This window comes from Beta vulgaris, chromosome 5 (genome assembly GCF_026745355.1).
Source record: "Beta vulgaris subsp. vulgaris cultivar EL10 chromosome 5, EL10.2, whole genome shotgun sequence".
Taxonomy (NCBI): Eukaryota; Viridiplantae; Streptophyta; class Magnoliopsida; order Caryophyllales; family Amaranthaceae; genus Beta; species Beta vulgaris.
In genome coordinates this window covers 3,054,736-3,073,088 of record NC_079206.1, presented here as the reverse complement: position 1 = coordinate 3,073,088, position 18,353 = coordinate 3,054,736, and the positions used below count along the sequence as shown (strand labels likewise).

At 31.6% G+C, this 18,353-nt stretch overlaps 1 protein-coding gene across 7 annotated transcripts; it reads right to left on the bottom strand.

Moving 5' to 3' along the window:
* Window positions 1–5,344: 5,344 nt before the first annotated feature.
* Window positions 5,345–15,931, bottom strand: LOC104892214 (uncharacterized). 7 transcript variants are annotated; one of them, XM_010678073.4, is made up of 8 exons: window positions 15,895–15,931; window positions 15,545–15,598; window positions 13,332–13,421; window positions 9,480–9,831; window positions 8,418–8,634; window positions 7,231–7,771; window positions 6,289–6,387; window positions 5,345–5,856 (listed from the first exon to the last, which is right to left on the bottom strand). In XM_010678073.4, the coding sequence occupies exons 1-8, from the start codon at window positions 15,914–15,916 to the stop codon at window positions 5,603–5,605; spliced, it is 1,629 nt and encodes a 542-aa protein (XP_010676375.1). In that variant the 5' UTR covers window positions 15,917–15,931; the 3' UTR covers window positions 5,345–5,602. The 7 variants fall into 7 exon arrangements, with proteins under 7 accessions (XP_010676375.1, XP_010676377.1, XP_057250865.1 ...); XM_010678075.4 differs by having other exon boundaries at window positions 13,332–13,437; window positions 15,545–15,622; window positions 15,895–15,917; XM_057394882.1 differs by having other exon boundaries at window positions 15,545–15,622; window positions 15,895–15,911.
* Between the last annotated feature and the right edge of the window lie 2,422 nt (window positions 15,932–18,353).

The following is an 18,353-nucleotide window of genomic DNA, read 5'->3' as shown; positions in this document are numbered from 1 at the left end:
GAAATTGTAATGAACATTTAGATATAAGGTCTTATAGTCAATTTAAATTTGTAATTTTTTTTATGTTCTTCTCATCTTATTAATAGTTTAATACTAGCTTTTTTGCATGCTATGCATGCGGTGACATTTTAGGCATAACGATTACTCGTTATGAAAAGAAATAAAAAATGAAGGAGGACACCATTGCTCCCCCTTGGCTTATATGATAGAGATAAGTTTTAGGTCCCATTCTTTTGTAATGAGAGAAATTAAATTAAATTGAACTGAGAGAAAATCATCTAATTCGCTCTTTCTATGAGGATATTTATGTAACTTAGGATGGATATGAAAATCCTCTAGTCCCCTCTTTCTTGTATTCTCTCCATTTTAAAATAGATGCTCCTAACTTGCATATTATTTGTCACAATTGTACCTTGAGCGTTGGACGAGTATTCTTGTACCACCCCGAGTAGTTCACTCTTGCTCATAGGAGCTTGCTTTCTCTCATAGCACATCCCTCAAACTATTGCATCACTAGGACAATTTCCCATTTCCCAAAAACCCTTTTTATAAGTAGATTTTCAGTTATGGAAACTTTGACTTTTTTACATTTATATATCTTACTTTGATCATATTTTTATAATTAAAATATACAATCAAATATTATTTTATGAGTTGTTATTCAGTTTTTTTCCATGTATATGTTTCAAGATATCATATTTTTTATACTTTTAAAAGCATATAATTAACGACATTTATGATAAAAATCATGTGTTGACAAACGAGAAAGTAAACTAGTATAATTATTTTAAAAATATATATTATATAAGTAATGAGTTTTTAAATAAGTTGAAAAAACCATGTAAAAAAATTAAAATTGAAAAAAATTAAGCTTGTGGCATGGGACATTGACACTTGTCATTCATTCTCATGTTGTTATCTTAATTAGTACAAATCCTAATTATGGAAGAACATGTGCTTTGTTTAAGAGACCAAGACAATACGACTATACGAGCATATATTCACTTTTGAATACCAAACTATGTACTACGTATTGAAAATACTTGGGCATATAATCAGATGATAATACACGCCAACAACTAATCTAGTGCAAGTAATCAGATGGTAATATACGTCAACGACTTCTCTAGTTCGTGTGTTTACCTTCTAATGCGCTTTTTGTAGAAATTGGATTACCTACTAATGTGGAGTAGGTAATTTCGTACTATAATGGCTTATGGCTGTATAAACAGTGAACTTTTTTTTCTAATCACGAATCATGCATGAGTCATGACTACCAAGAGTCATGAACAATTTTTACGTAATAAAATTGGGACAATTATTCGAACTATAAAGTACCTCTAGGTATCTTTTAACAGTGAACTTATTGCATACAAGTACTTCTTGTTGGGGAGAGATTGGGTAGGAAAGTGGAAGACTTTTTTGTATATGATAATCAAAGGGTTGATGACTCCCAAGAGCTCTTATTGACAGAGTCGTTTGGCACCTTGATGTCGACTAATCACATCCTGGGGTGAGTGGGCCTGTGCAAGGGTGTCAATCTAGAAGAATTTCATCTTACTACGATTGTCCACTGGGTTTTCGAAAGCAAGCTCCCAAAAAAAAAACAACTTATAATCCCTCTGTCTTTAAATAGATACCTCCTTTGCACCTTTTTGTTTTATTCTACTTGAAATATTGACTATATTCATTACTTAAGACAATCTTCTGAATTCTTACCAATATATAAGAAAAAAAAGTAATAATGAAGATCTTGTTTGATTCATCTTAATGAGTACTTTTTTCTATAATGAAAGATAAAACTAGGGTGTATTCTAAGAGAAGAGTCACCCTAAAAACATTCTTACGGGTGATTGCAGAAAAAGATTGATCTAGAGACTCAACCCAATACGAAAGGATTGAGGAAGAATGACCCGAATACACCATTCAATCTGACGCCTAATTCTCTTCTCGATACACATGCCGAATAGAAACATCTTCAAACTTCTTCAAATCTTCACATGCATCATGAACAAGAGCATTAATAGTCCAAGGAATCTTCCAAAAATTTTAATCGACTGAATAATTGCTAGGTTATCCCCCTTGATGATTAAACGAATAATGCCCATAAAAAGAGCTCCCATAATACGTTCCCTAATACCCCAAGTTTTGGTTCAAAGTATAGAAAACTAATTATCAATGGCTTTAGCACCAACTAAAACCATATTACCTAAACTATTTCGGATAATCAAACCAAACGAAGTCTAACCATTGTCTAGCTTTGAACCATCAAAATTTAACTTACAGTAATCAGGAGGTCAGGGCTCCCAACAAACTAAACAATGATTCCCTTTAGTACTTGGGACTTAAACTTCTAAACCAGATCTATCCTGTGTTGTTCAATCATTAAGCTAGTTCATGCAAAAGCCTCGTTCCTATCATCTTTCCGCCCTCATACATACATTGAGATACATATCTCACACTAAAGGTCAATGCATTTTATTTAAGGCTAGTGATACTCTTCAATTACAAGCCTACTCATATTCAGATTGGGTTACCTGCAGTGACACAAGAAACTCCATTACTCGTTATGTGCTTTTGTTAAGTAATTCTCTTATTACTTAGCGGTCTAATTAAGAAGCAAAGCATCGTATCCAAATCCTGATCTTCTGAGACAGAATACAGGGCTATGGCCTTTATTTGCAGCTTCTGAAATTACATGGACTGTTACATTGTTGGAAGAACTTGGAGTTACTAGTCTCAAGCCAGATTTTTTACATTGTGAAAATCAATCAGCAATTCACATTGTCAAGAATCCGGTTTTCCAAGAGAGAACCAAACACATAGAGATTGATTGTCACTTTACAAGGGATAAGGTGTTAGAGGGGTTGATTCAATTTATATATTTGCCTACACAGTCTCAGCTGGCAGATGTGTTCACTAAATCTCTAGCTTCTCCTTAATTCAAGCATTTACTTTCCAAGTCAGGGTTGTATGATCCTTTGTCTCATCCTCCCCCAACTTGGGGGGGGGGGGGGAGTGGACGTATTGAAGCTATTGATCCCTACTACCAGCTCAACTAGACTATCAGCTTGCCAGCTCAGCTAAACAGTTAGAGAAGTAGTTATTTTACAACTAGTTGGCTATAACTAATTTGTTTTTCTCTTCCTTTTTAAATGATAGTAGCTTAGTCGATAAATACTCTTGTACTACCTCAGAGTTTCAAACTCATTTTGATGATCTAATAATAATCTTCGACGATCCTTTCCTCTCCAAACTCTCTCTAAAACTTTGTGTTTACATTTACGAAAATCTCTATTATATAAGCCAAGAGAGGAGGTGTGGTGTCCTCTTTTTGAAGTGACTAAAATACCCTTAATGATCTAATTAATGGAAAGAAAAAAATTACAAAAACAAATCATTTAAAAATTCTCATTCCAACTTGCCATTAAAAACAAGTTTAAAATGGTACTCCCTCTGTTTTTTTTATCATTCCTACTTTTCTGTGCGCGTCTTCCAATGCACATTTTAAAACTTAAATATCTTTCATTATATATTAGTAAAAATTATAACGATTGAATATTAATAAAGTACTAATTGAGACGAATCAAACAAGACCCCACATGACTATGTTTTTTCTTATAAATTGAGAACATTTGAGAAGATTCTCTCTATGCATGAATAGTGTCAAGATTCTAAGTGAGAAAGATAAAAAAAAACAGAGGGAGTATGTGCATCAAATACTTCAATCAAAAATTAAATGGACAAAATATTTATACCTTATAAAAAAAGATGGCATACATAACGTGCACATGAAAAGTCTGAACATTCACTACCTTTGATATTCTTTAATTCAGTTAAACAAACTCATTATTTTGTTTTTTATGTTCAATATTCATTCACAAAAAATTAATGTTAACAATCACTCACAACCTTTTTATTTTTTTACATTAGCGAATTAATATATCTAAATTCATCTAACTGTTGAATTTTTCACATTTAAGTTTAATCATAAATAAAGTACGAATGGAGTATCTAATAGAATAACAAATTTTGACATTAAAGCACACATCGCGTGCATATGAAGGCTAGTATCATACATAAACAAACCATTAATCATTTCAAGATATTTTTCTTGAACAACCTTCTTGTGACATGTAATTTGTTTCAATGGTTAAATTTTTCTATGTGGGTTACGTTACCATGGTATGGCACCCCTTATTTCACATGTATACGAGTTGGGATTGATAGAACTTAGAAGCAATAGCCCTTCCTCAAATGGAATGCTTCAAAGGTAAAGTGCACAAATTGCAATGCTATAAACTTATGTTGCATTTATAAATGCTTAAACTAAGCTCTATTCTACATCATTTTCATCTCTTTTTCTCTCATAGTCCGTCAGCCTCCAATGGTAAATCAACAACATTTTTGACAAACTTATGACATAGTTCTCCGTACGTATACAAAGCTCCATTGAATCCCAAGTTTGATGCTTTAACATGAAGAACTTTGGCCATCATACAACTTAAATCATTGGCATAATCACATAAATTATTGGAATATTACAAGAAATTTTAGGACAACAATCATATGATGAGATCTTGGCCATAATTTTTGTTGCAGCGATGAAGTACCAAAGCACTTATTTCATTGTTTTAGTAGATGACTTTCGTTTTTCTTCCTTTTTTTTTCATTGCTTTATTAGTCTTCGTTGACACCAAATCTTATTCTTTCATTAAACATTGATTTTGATGTAAATCGATGCGGTGGTGGTTTCGGTGATGGTGGTTCCGGTGATGGTGGTTGTCCGTGGTGGTTGGGGTGAGGTGAGAGAAAGTGAGAATGAGAGTGAGAGGAGGAGAGAGTGAGTATATTAGTTTAGGAAAATCTTGAAAAAATATATTAAGTAAATACGGGCGGTAAATAGTAATCCCCTTCTAGAACTCTAATGTACGTGTTTGTCAAACAATAAATTTTAGGAGAAATTCACAAGAGTGGGCCTCACTATTACTCATTTTCTTTTATAAGTCTCAACTATGGATTATTCAGTGCAATTTATAAACGATTTAAAAGGTAAGATTTTTAAACGTTGGCCCCATTTTATAAGTCTTTGTCACTTGTTGAAAGTATTCGAAGGTGGTAAATATTGTAAAATCTTACATTCTAAACCGGTTATAAGTAATTCAGGACCTACGAAAATCATTAGATAGTAAACTTAGGACCTATTATAAGGAATAATCCATAGTTGGGACTTATAAAAGAAAATGAATAACAGTTGGGCCCTCTCTTGTGAATTTCCATTAATTTTCGAAATTGATTTCTAAACCATTCCAAACGCTGCTTTAGAATTAAAATTGGAATTAAATTTCAGATCTCAATTTCAATATTTGAAATTCGAATATTGAAATCAAATGCAAGTAATTCACAAACGTTACATTAAACTTAATACGTTTGCAATTTGCAACTTTTCTCCGAGATACTAGTACTTCAACAATAAGTAATTGTTGTTTAATGAACCTATCATCTTAAATTATTGATTAACTATCGACTTGGATACATTGACTTATATATCCATGTCTGACATAAGTATGCGAGTTCAAGTAACAGGCATGATACATGAAGCCTACGCAAGGCTAGGGATACTGGCTAGCGAGTCTCGTATCTTCTCCTCTGAAAAAGCCAAATCAGTTAAGTTTCCTTGTAGATACTTATCGTAAGCTGACAAGTCGAAATTGCCATTTCCTGAGAGTGCCATCAAAATCACTTTAGATTCTCCCGTTTCCTTGCAACGTGAAGCTTCCTTGATTACAGCGGCTATAGTATGAGTTGATTCCTGTGCTGCAATTAATCCTTCGGTTCTTGCAAATTCAATGGCACCTGAAAACCAAGCAAAGTTTAACTAAGTTTTTACAAATTACATGTTAATATAATCTAACTACGGAGTACATATGAACGAGATTTTTATAAAAAAACATCGGAATTATGATGACATGTTAATCTACTCCAATTTCATCGACTAGATATACCTTTTGTCCAATTAAAAATAGTTATGAAGGTACCAATAGTTTTTGAGCCAATTTAATCGGCAAAACTGAAATTAATATGGCTTGCGTACAAGGAGCACCACCACCTTTAACTAATAACGAAAACATCACCAATTATATATTTGGCTTGGGAACATAGCTTTTCATAAATGATCGCATCGACGACCAAAGACTCTGCATGAGTTGAGTTTATAGCATTGTAATTATTTGATTATAAAATGCAGCCTACGTTTATAGCATTGTAATTTTGGCACTTTCTTGTTACCTTTGAAGCATTCCAGTTGAGGAAGAGCTATTGCTTCTATCAATCCCAACTCGTATACATGTGAAATAAGTGGTGCCATACCATGATAACGTAACCCACCTAGAAAAATTAAACCATTGAACAAATTACATGTCACAAAAAGGTTGTTGATCAAGAAAGACATATTGAAATGAACAGTGGCTGTTTATCTAAAAGATTTCGTATTTCGTAATAGTTAGTTAACCCAATTCTAGTTAATAGATATAATTTGCCTTTTGTAGTTAATTTATAAATCTTTAACCATGAATTTTAGTTAAGAAAATTATCATAAAAAAGAAGTATCATATAAAATATTGCTAGATTCATTTTAAAGCAAATTTCTATTTAGTATCAACCTTTTACAATGTTCATCAATATATGATTGTATTTATTAATTGTAAAACATATACATACAAAAAGCATGTGAAACTCTTAGAAAAAGAAGGGTAGAGAAAGTAACAACATGCTTAGGGCCACAATAAATTAATACTTTCATTATTTATAAAAATTGCTCTATTTGATTTTTCACGACTCCAAACATGATTTAAACATAAATATGGGACGGCCAGATGGATGCTATGTATGCATAATATAAAATAAAAATGGTTAATATATATGCACATTGAAAGCCATGAAAAAGCAGGTAATCGTATAAAGGTCGTTGAAGAGACAGAACGAGTAATTACCAGGCCAATATGCTTAGGGTCATAATAAATTAATACTTCCATTATTTATAAAGATTGCTCTATTTGATTTTTTCACGTCTCCAAACATAAATATGGGACAGCTAGATGGATGCAGGACGCTATATATGTATGTATAATATAAAATAAAAATGGTTAATATGGGCATTAAATTAGAAACCATGAAAAAGCAGGTAATCATATAAAGATCGTTGAAGAGACAGAACGAGTAATTACGTACCAACATGCTTAGGGTCAGGAATAAACTCATGACCAAGTGTATGCATCTTCATCAAAGGTGTCATCCCCATAGTATCACCATAATCATAAGCATAAACTCCTTTAGTCAATGAAGGACAAGCTGTAGGTTCAACAGCTATTACACGAGGATTAATATTGTTGTTAAGTTTTTCCCTAAGAAAAGGAAAACATAACCCTCCAAAACATGCACCACCACCAGTACATCCAATTATAACATCTGGAGCTTCACCAATGGCTTCCATTTGCTTAAGACATTCTTCCCCTATTATTGTTTGGTGCAACAAAACATGGTTGAAAACACTTCCCGCACAATATTTTGTAGTATCAATGTTATTTGATACCATCTCTAAAGCTTCAGATATTGCAATCCCTAAACTTCCTGTGTTTGATTCATTGATAGCAAGAATTTTTCTACCTGCTTCAGTAATGTTAGATGGTGAAGGATGTACCTTGGCACCCCATGTTTGCATCATTAATTTTCTTTGTGGTTTACTGTCATATGAGGCACGAACTTGCCACACCTATTTATATCATATGCAAGATAATTAATTACTGATGAGTAAAAATCAGTTTTAACAACTTAAATTAGTTTTTGTCCAATAATATATACTCCTTTGGTTTTTATAGGACTTCTTATTTACTGTAGGAACATAGACCAATGTAAGGAAGAGACACAAGTAGTAGTAATTTAGAGCCGAGAACAGCAAAGTTTGATTTGAAAAGTTCGAGAGCATGTTCGAAATATGTTTTAGCTATACCATTTTCTATATTATAGAAATTTAATGAAAAGTTATACTTAAATTGTACGTAATAAATACTTGTGAAAATCTTAAAGTAAGTAGTTTAAACCTATTTATAGAATATATGAAATATACTTTTTTAAACTCTATTTGAATTCTAAGGTAAAATTGAACTAGAAAATTAAAGCTCAAAACTCGACTCAAGCTCAAATAAAAGTGTAAGAGCCGAGCCAAGCCGAGCAATCCTATGCTCGATCTCGGTTCAGCTCGTTAATATGGTAACACCCGTTCCTCTTATGCGTGACTATTAAAAAATATATGAAAAAAATAAAAAGTATGTAGCGACGCTATATTAGGATTGTTCAAAAAAAAAAAATCAGCAACTAAATTGAGACACAAGTAGTCGTAATTTAGAAGAAGTTCTTACCTCACATTCAAGGTTGAATAGACTGGAAGCAAAGGCAAGAGCACTTCCCCATTGTGCAGCACCAGTTTCAGTAACAACTTTCTTGACACCTTCTTGAGCATTATACCAGACTTGTGGCACTGCACTATTAGGCTTGTGTGACCCTGAGGGACTAACACCTTCATACTTATAATATATCCTTGCTGGGGTATCCAAAAACTTCTCCAATCTTCTAGCTCTGTATTATTATTCCAAGCTAATAACTGTTACTACTATTTTCACATTTTATTTAGCTATAAAATATTATATGATAAATGTGCAAAATTTAGGATGTCATATATCGATCCACTTATGGCTTTCCTAATAATAATAAGTTGCTCACGATTGAGAATTTCAGCTGAAGGGGACGAAATGTACCCTCACATGTGAGGTCCCTTTTTCAATTGGCCCAGAATAAGTTAACGGACCCTCTATGGGCCTGGCTCTGATACCATGTTAAATATCGGCCTGGGCCGCACCCATCACAAGGAGAGAGAGTCCACTTCACAGCACAAAGGAGGTTCCACCTTAAAACCATATGGCAATAAGGGGATTGGAGTAACCCCTTTGCATTATAAAGTGAACTCATCTCTCTTATTTAATCAATATGGGACACTCACATGTGGTGTGCACTATACATCATAGCTTCAACATATAGTTTAGGAGCTCTGTGCTAAATTAAATTATAAGGATTGTAAACTTTTTATGAATAGAAAGAGACGTAAGAGTTATTAGAGAGTTTTATATATATAAATTAATCTCTTTAAATCTGCTTCCAACATTAGGCTCGACAAATTGAAAATCATCAACACGTATAATTAGATTTATATTTTATTTTTATTTTTTAATTTGGACGAACAACTAATAAAACTGGGCTCTTATATTTTGGAAAACGGTACAATTGTTCACCTTACACATGGCCTTAGCCGCCCTGTATTCTAGAGTCGATAACTATTTATCTTGTAACCATAACCCATGAAGAACAAAATGAAAGATATGCACATTATGATGCCTTAAAACAAAAAAGTAGGGTAGTTAACTGACCTGATTAAAGGAGTAGGTCTCCATAATCCATAAATATCCCGAACTTCTTGGGGTATTTCGATGTATCTTTCATCACTTAGTTCTTGATGGATCAACTCCTTTGGAAAAAGGGGTCCCAAATCTTGGGATGTTGTAGGCTTAAATGTCTTAGAGTCAAGAAGTGGAGGGAGTTTAATGGGAAGATCAGCATTTAAATTGTACCAATGTCTAGGAATGTTGATTGCCTTACTATCACCAATGTTATTATTGCTGTCATTCATGGTTGTTTTAGCTCTTGCTTTATTATACCCACAAAAAGCCTTCATATGCAAACTCAATGGCTTGGCTTTCAGACCAATTAGCCCAATACCATCTGCATCAATCAACAATAAGCATTATATATATTGTAGCTTCTTAGGAAACTTTTCTATTGACATTAGGAAACTTTTCGAACCGATTAAAATACTTGACACGGTTTGACTTTTGCACTATTCACACACTATTCTTCAACCGTGTTTTATGGTTTTTTCGGCAAGGTAAATTATAATCAGGTGAGATCTTGTTGGATACGTCTTGACATATACTTTTAAAATATTAGCTTTTTATAATTTTTACTTGTAGAAAATATGAATTGACAAGCATGTTAAGAAAAGTGTGTCAAGTATATTGAAACAGATAGAGTACATTCTAAAAAAACACTTATGCAGTTATGCTCCTCAACCCTTAAGTGACTCTATTTCATATTTGTTGGGATCTAAATATGAGCCCAAACCCAATCGAAGTTGACCTAACACTCATTGTCATACAACCAAGGCCTAAGGGATATAATTGGAGGCTGACTTCAAATAAAGACGGCCCAAAGCCTTTTACACCTACTCCCCATCATATATATTCCATTTAGCATCAAAATAAAAGTAATTTCATTTATTTAAATGAACACATACATTTGGAGTTCTCTCTATCTTTTTTGCTTACTATTGCTCATACTCCTAACTTAGGCTATGCTCATTTCACCTTATTTTTGCTTATTTCAGATCTAATCAGATTAGATCAGATCAGAAAAAATAAGTTCAGATCAGAAAAAAATAAGTTCAGATCAGATCATGCTTACATTTAAAAACTCATTATTACTATTAAATATCTTTCATTACATATTAGTAAAAATTATACTAATTGAATATTAATAAAATACTCATTGAGACAAATCAAACAAGACCCCATATGACTATATTTTTTCTTATATATTGAGAAAAATATAAAAGATTCTCTCTAATTGTGAATAGTGTCAAGATTCTAAGTGAGAAAGATAAAAAAATACAAAGGGAGTATTATTATTTACTTATACATTTGTTCAAAAGGATTATTATTGTTGTTGTTGTACTTATTAATTATTAATATTGGTAATTATTATTAATCTTGTTGTTACCATTATAAATGTCATTGTTATCATTATATTAAGTTATTTTGTTGTTATTAAATAATAGAAAATTAAAAGCAACGTGTTAAGAACATAAGCTTGACGCAAAAATAAGAAATATATATAATATGATAGCTCAAATCCATGACAACGAAACTACTAAGTTCGGATTACATTTCAAAATAAGCTAAGTGTGAGAAACAAATTATAAATTTAGATTCGGTACACCTCTTCCTACCGAATTCCAAATCTCTATAGCTATTTGAAGTTGCACGCTATTTATTTCTTTTATGCGCAAGTCATAGTTGTTCGTATATCTTATTTTATTTTACATGGAAAAAAAAGAGTTGAGTCTGCCGACTTCTCAAGTGTGAAACATTTTTTTAAGGGAAAGTGTGAAATATTGTATAAGTGCTCTTATAAATTAATAACTTGAATTATATAATTATTTTTAGTAATAATAATTATTATTATGATTTTTTTTTGAAAGATAATTACTATCATGATTATAATTATTATTATTGTTCTTATAATAATATAATAATAATAATTATTAGTAATAAAAGTTGTGTAAAAGTTGTAATAGAAATAAAATGATAATAATAGTAATACTATAAAGAAGATCTTATAATGTATTGCATAATAACGAATTACAAAGTAATAATATAATAGTAATAATATATTTTATAAAAGATAAGATCTTGTAAATCAGATCAGTTCAGTTTAGATCAGACTAGATCAGATCAGATAAGTTCAGATCAGAAAATTTCAGGTGAACTAAACATAGCCTTAAGCATCGCAAATCGTTTGCCCGAAAACCCTCTGGTTAGTCTTCTTATTTTACAGGGGATCAATCGTCCATTCGGAGATTTGAACCATCAATCATCACACCCACATCGAATTAGCCAAGACACACTTACTAATCACATCCCATATTACTGTTTCTAGTATAAAATATTATATTTCACCCGTTCTAAAATAAATGAAATGTAGAGAAAGACACGAGGATTAAGGAGATTATATAAATAAGAGATAAAGAAATAAATAAAAAGAGAGACTCATGTGGTGAAGAGAGAGATAGAGAGAACTAAATGTCAAATAAAATGGCATGCCATCTATTTTGAAACAGCATCAAGCCCGGCTTAAGGCCTGTGCAAGCAGACCTCCTGCACAGGGCCTCATCAACAAAAGGGCCCAATTTGCCAAAATTTTCAGCCGTTTTCCTTGCTTTATCCCCAAAAACACTGACTTTAATGGAGTACTTGCGTCATGTCTTCTTCTCAAACTGATAGCAATATTTGCAAATTTTCAAATCCCAAAAATCATGCTTAATTCACTTCTCAACTCTTTTCCTTCTCTCTGTTATAATTTTTAACTATTTTTCTTTCCTTCATTTCCATTAAGTTTCCTCTCCCACCTTTCTTCAAGAATCATCCTTCACCTTCTCTCTTTCTATCAATGGAAGAATCCATTCCTCAAAACTCCTCTTGATGAACAACTAACAATATTCTTCAACTATCACTTTTGAATTTTGTTAATTAATAAGAAATGAAAATCACAATTATTCTTCAATAAGTGCAATCAAATAAGATTCAGTTTAACTTGCAGCATTATAGATAAATTTCTTTTCTTTTAAGGCCGGTTCTCTTCGGCATAAAACAGCTGAACTGAACTGAATTGAACTAAACTGAATTGAACTGAACTGAATTGAACTGAACTGATCTGAACTGAACTGATCTGAACTGAACTAAACTGAATTGAACTGAACTGAAATGAATAGTGATATGTAAGAGTAAAAGTATTGTCAAGAGCTGAACTGAACTGGTCTGAACTGAACTGATCTGAACTGAACTGAATTGAACTGAACTGAACTGAACTGAATTGAATTGAATTGAACTGAACTGAACTGAAAATAAACTGGGGAGAACATACCCTAATTCTCAAGGCTTTTATGGAGAATGTTAGATTAAGTGATGGATTAAAAGCTTGAAAAGTATTATCTATTTTGTTTTTCCTAATTGATAATTTGTGTGATTGAGGATGAATCAATCTTGAGGGTAAAATGTTGCTTTTACTTTGTAATGAATGTGATTTTGTAAGCTAAAATTGATATTCATATTTCATCTAATTGTAAAAGTAAAAAATGAGTAAAGACGTCACTTAAAAAATAAATTTTTGGGGCCTTAAATTGAACAAATAGCACAGGGCCTCCATATAGTTTGAGACAGCCCTGAACAGCATAATAATGTTACTCTATTATAAGATGTTGAAATTATATACTTTCGGCGTTCTAATGTAAATGAAACCATTCTCCCTAAAAACTCTCAAATAAAAGAGAAAAAATTTTGAATGGAGGAAGTCTATTAGCACAATGCCACAAATAATCTACTATTAAGTGTTTCAACAAAATGTACCCTACATAACTAAATCAAATAAGGAAGTGAAAGAGTAGTTACCTTTGAGGTTAGAGTTGTGTGTAGGAGTAGCAAATTGAATGAATTGAGCCGCCATTTCCTGAAGATGAGCTGCTAGACAACTACTAGTACCTGTGTGTATGTGTATCTACATATAATTAAGATGTTAAGCATTGGTTACTCATTACTTTTTTGCCTTTCACATATTAAAAAAAATACTTAAAATTTAATTCCTTCTTAATCTATATTTACGTGTAATAATTAATAAGAAAATTAAAAATTGTCTACCTTATAATAAGATGTAATTTCAAACTTTTCATGTGGACGTCATATTATTCATGAGTTGGTTCTTAAATTGTTTTCTTCTGTAACTTTTTTCATTTCATTAGATTATTAAGGGTAATTTAGTATTTTGAAAGGGGGAAACCATCTATCTCCACAGTTTCCTTATATAATAGAGATATTCTCTTCTTTAAAAAAAGGTCAAGATATTTTGTCTAATTTTTTGATTAAAAACTAAAATTAGAATAACTTAAAATTTTAGCCAAAAAAAAATGAAATAATAAAAAAGTTCACAAAAAAAGCAAAGATGAAAAATTCATTTAAGAATATCAAAATCGTCCATCAAAAGGAGAAATTGTCAAAATAAAAAATCAACAATATACTTCCATATCATTATAGGCATGTACAGAAATGATTATTTTGATGGGTTTATATAAAGTCGATTTGTGTAAGTCAATTACATACATGATAATAAGGTCAGATCAAGAGTTAGAACTGAAAATAGTTCACAATCAAAATTCAAAAGAAGACAAAGAAAAGCACAAAGATGTGAAGATAATCTTTATAATTATGGCAAAAAAATAGAAAAGAAAGATTTTTTTTTTAATTTGATTTTCATGGATAAATAAAGATAAATATATTTTTGTAATTATGAACTAATTTGCTAATCAAAATAGATAGACTTGACAAAACAGATAATCATGCAATATTCTTATGGATATTTTTTTAGTATTATGTTTAAAATATTAATTACAATTGTATGTTTTCTTAACTACTTTAGTTTCGTTCTATTCAACTTATTTTAATTTATCTAAACTGATGTGAACATATTTTTGCTGAAAATAACTTATAATAAGTTGAATTAAATAGTCTAAATCGAAAAAAATGTCTAACTTAAACTATAGTGAGTTTTGGCTACATGAGTACATGTATTGCATGCACATATAAAACCAAGTACTCGACATTACAATATATCACAATAAAAAAAAATGTTACACGCATCACGTGCTTAGAAAGCTAGTATGAATTTGTCCGAATTTAACTGAACTAATTAGATCTAAAACTTTTTTTTAAAATAAAATCCTTTTGTGGATTGAGATTGGGAGTAAATGCTTGATTACATGTTGAGCTTCACATCCAAGAATGTCAAAACATTAGAGGGATGAGCGTTTTCAAATCTAAGGTGTGTTTTTTCCTTACATGAATATTTCTAAACTTGTCTAAATTTAATGAACTAATATGAGTTTATTGAGCATATTAAAGTTCGTTTATAAAGTATTAAAATTTATATGAATTTGTCCGAACTTAACCAAACCTATTTAAATTCAAAACTTTTTTCTTAGGGTGAAGAAGGTGCACCCTCACTAAATGCTACCAAAAAGTTGATCTAAATTGATGTATAGCAAACAAATAAATTAGTATTCATCAAAGTCGCTCATAGTCCAACGAACCAATATGAACCTTTTTTTATTTTTTGTCTCCATATGTTCCCAACTCAAAATTGCAAAAACTCACCTCAAAAAGGCAAAACAAATCAGAAAAAATATAACAAACTCAATGGTAAGTCTACAAAATTTTAAAACCCAAACCTAGCTTCATACAACCCCAAATTAAAAAGCAAAAAGAAAGCTCCAAAAGTCCTATCTGGAAGGAGTATTCTCACCGTTTCATTTTAATTGTTACACTTTTACTTTGATACTTTACACTATTCACAAATTTCACTTTGACCATCATTTGTGATTTATATGCGGATCAAAATATAGTCATGTGGGATCTTGTTAGATTCATCATAATATGTATTTTACTAATATGTACTTTTTATAATTTTTACAAATACAAAACTAAAGATATATGTTCTCAAAGTTCTACATTGACATACTTAAAACGTGTAAGTGTAGATTAAAATGAAACGAAAAGAGTACTTGCTTAGGAAAGTGAAAACAATATGAATAAAAAGCAAAGTATACACTAACTTTTATTGCTGAACCAACAAATCAACAATGGTAAGTTGTTATAAGTCCTGCAGGCTGCAAACCAAAATCACAATGCACCTTCAGAAAAAAAAAAAGAAATGAAATCACAATCGAAACGATAAATATATCAGATTCAAAAATATTAGAAACTTTCAGAGTATACAATTGCATAACTCGATTATGATTTCAGATTTGAGGGGAAGTTGAAGATTACCTGTTTTTTACAAACAGATAGACACAAGAATTTAGAACACAAAGAGAAAGGGGTTTTTATAAACATTATTCAGAGACAATATGGAAAACAAGGGGGTGATTATTTAAAAGTCCAATGAAATCAAGTGAATACTAACCCCACAAAATCTTAGCAGTCATGGAGTTTTCAGTGGTGTACCCTAATTTTATGGAATTCTACAAAAGTTCCAAATAGTTTATCTTTCTTGAACTCAAAATGTGTGTCAACTTAGCTGTTAATTTGGCTTTACTATCTCCATTATCTATCACATTATTGAAAGGGTAATATTAGTTAATTAAAGTACATTGAACACACGAATATTCCAAGAAGACCTTGGGTCCCTCGAGCTAGAAAAGCCTATTTAATTTATATTTCTCTCGAAATCAAGGATGTTTTGACCTACTAGTTAAGATTAAGGTGCTATGAACAAGGTCATATGTCTGAATCCCCTTTCCTTTCTTTGTACTTCTTACTGTCTTCGTGACTCATATGGATCAAATAAAAAATTGTATTTCCATCGTTCTGTTTTAAATGAAACGTAGCACCTTGGCACATGAATCTAAAAGAGGATAAATATAGAGAGAAAACAAAAGAAGGATCATGTGATGAGGAGAGAGTTATAGACTAGTAAATACCAAATAAAGTATCGTTTCATTTATTTAGAAACGACCTAAAATAGTAAGTGTTTCATTTATTTTAGAACAGAGAAAGTAATAGTTTAAAACAACATACATTGAAGCTCGAAATAATAGTGGACTTCTATTATGTTTGATAGGCAACTGTAACTCATTATTCAACTACTAAAGCATAGTTTGCTTAGAAGGAGAATGTTTTTTAGAAAAACAATTTTCCTAATTTTTCGATGTTTGGTTGGACGATGGTTTTAAAAGGAAAACTAAAGTGGAAAATAGTTTTTCATTTCTTTGTAAATACTTTCCTCAATTCTCTCACTCCCAGCATTCGCAATTTCCCCTTCTTATCCGTCAAAAGAAACATTGGAAACTAAAGTTCATTTGCAGTTTTGACCAAGAAATAGTTTCTTCAAAAACCATAATTTATGAAAAGTGTTTTCCATCAAACCAGACAAACCCTAAGAGTTCAATATAATAGTTTTTCTCGTGGGAATGCCTTTTACTTTATTTAATCGTAGGTTCATGCAATTTGATAAACTAATTAATGTTGATTCACAATGCGATTATTAGGTAAATAACGGAAAAATGAGGGTTTGAGCCCACAAATAAGTAAGTGGGTCCCACCAAATGGTCAACCTGGCCTGATCTATATATCAAGGATCAGCCCGTAAAATCATAAGGCACAAAAGTTTCATTACGTGAAAAAGGATGCACTTTACCCAGAGGGATGAGAAGTTCCCTTTTAGGTTTTCGTATCTGGGAATCCCAACAATATATAAAAGACACCAGCCTCAGACTCTCATTAATAAACATGTATTTAATTTTCACCTAACAAATGTAGAGTATATTTCTTTACAATTACTTCTTTATCTCTCTACCTTAATTACATCCGACTTGAGCGTCTGAGTGATATTCCTAGAAACACCTCGAGCCAGTTTAATTGTCTTTTGCATGACTCTCGAAATCAAGATCCTTAAAGTTCTGGACCTTCTCGGATTTTAAGACTCTTCTAAGCACAAACAAGGAAAATTGAGATCGAGCTTATGGGATCTTTGCAAACCCACTAACTGAACCCGCAAAACTCACCAATATAATAGTTTCCAAAAGCATCTCATTTATAATGGTTTATCATAGAAGACGTGGTATTTTGTGTATTAAATAATAACTAGTTTTAAGTCTCGAGCTACTATTCGAGTAATTACATTTTTCATTTATTAAATTTTACTTAAAAATAATAATATCAATTATCACTTGGTTTAGTGATTAAGACTTTAATATATATGCTTGTGATCACGGATTCACGGGGTTGAATCTTATACAACACATACATTTTCTATTATTTTATTGTGCATAGATTACATGGAGTGAGACACTCTAAGGGGAAAAAAGGAAAGCACCATGTGACATCATTTCTTATTTTGTAGCGCTTTTTAATATATTAGTATAGATAAATAGGTTATGAGTAAATCACTGATGAAGGATTAGCTTTGTTATGTCCATAGGTAGTGGGCTGGCTGTCCTAAGTTAAGACGTTAAGTGATTCCTTGTTCATTAATGCTCTTGCTTAGTAGGAGGCTTTTCCCCCTTCCGCAACCTAATTTTATCTCTTTTTTTAACAAGCTAAGGAAGCGGAGGCTGACATTTTATGCCACGGCTAAGGTGTTTCAATCTTCTAGAGTTGTAAAATAACTCTATAAGGTAGAGTTTGAGCAATATCAGCCATTGAATAAAAAAATCCATGACTCGTATATTCTCTTTTCAAAAACCCCCTTATTCTATCTCATCAAAATCCACCCTTAGATCTTTCCCTTCCACCAATATGAGCCATTGATTTTAAAATATATGACTCAGATACAACTCTACTTTGTAGAATTTCACTAAAATTCTAGAGAATTCGGACTCACTGCCAAGAGGATAGACCTTGAAGGATTCATATCACCAAAGT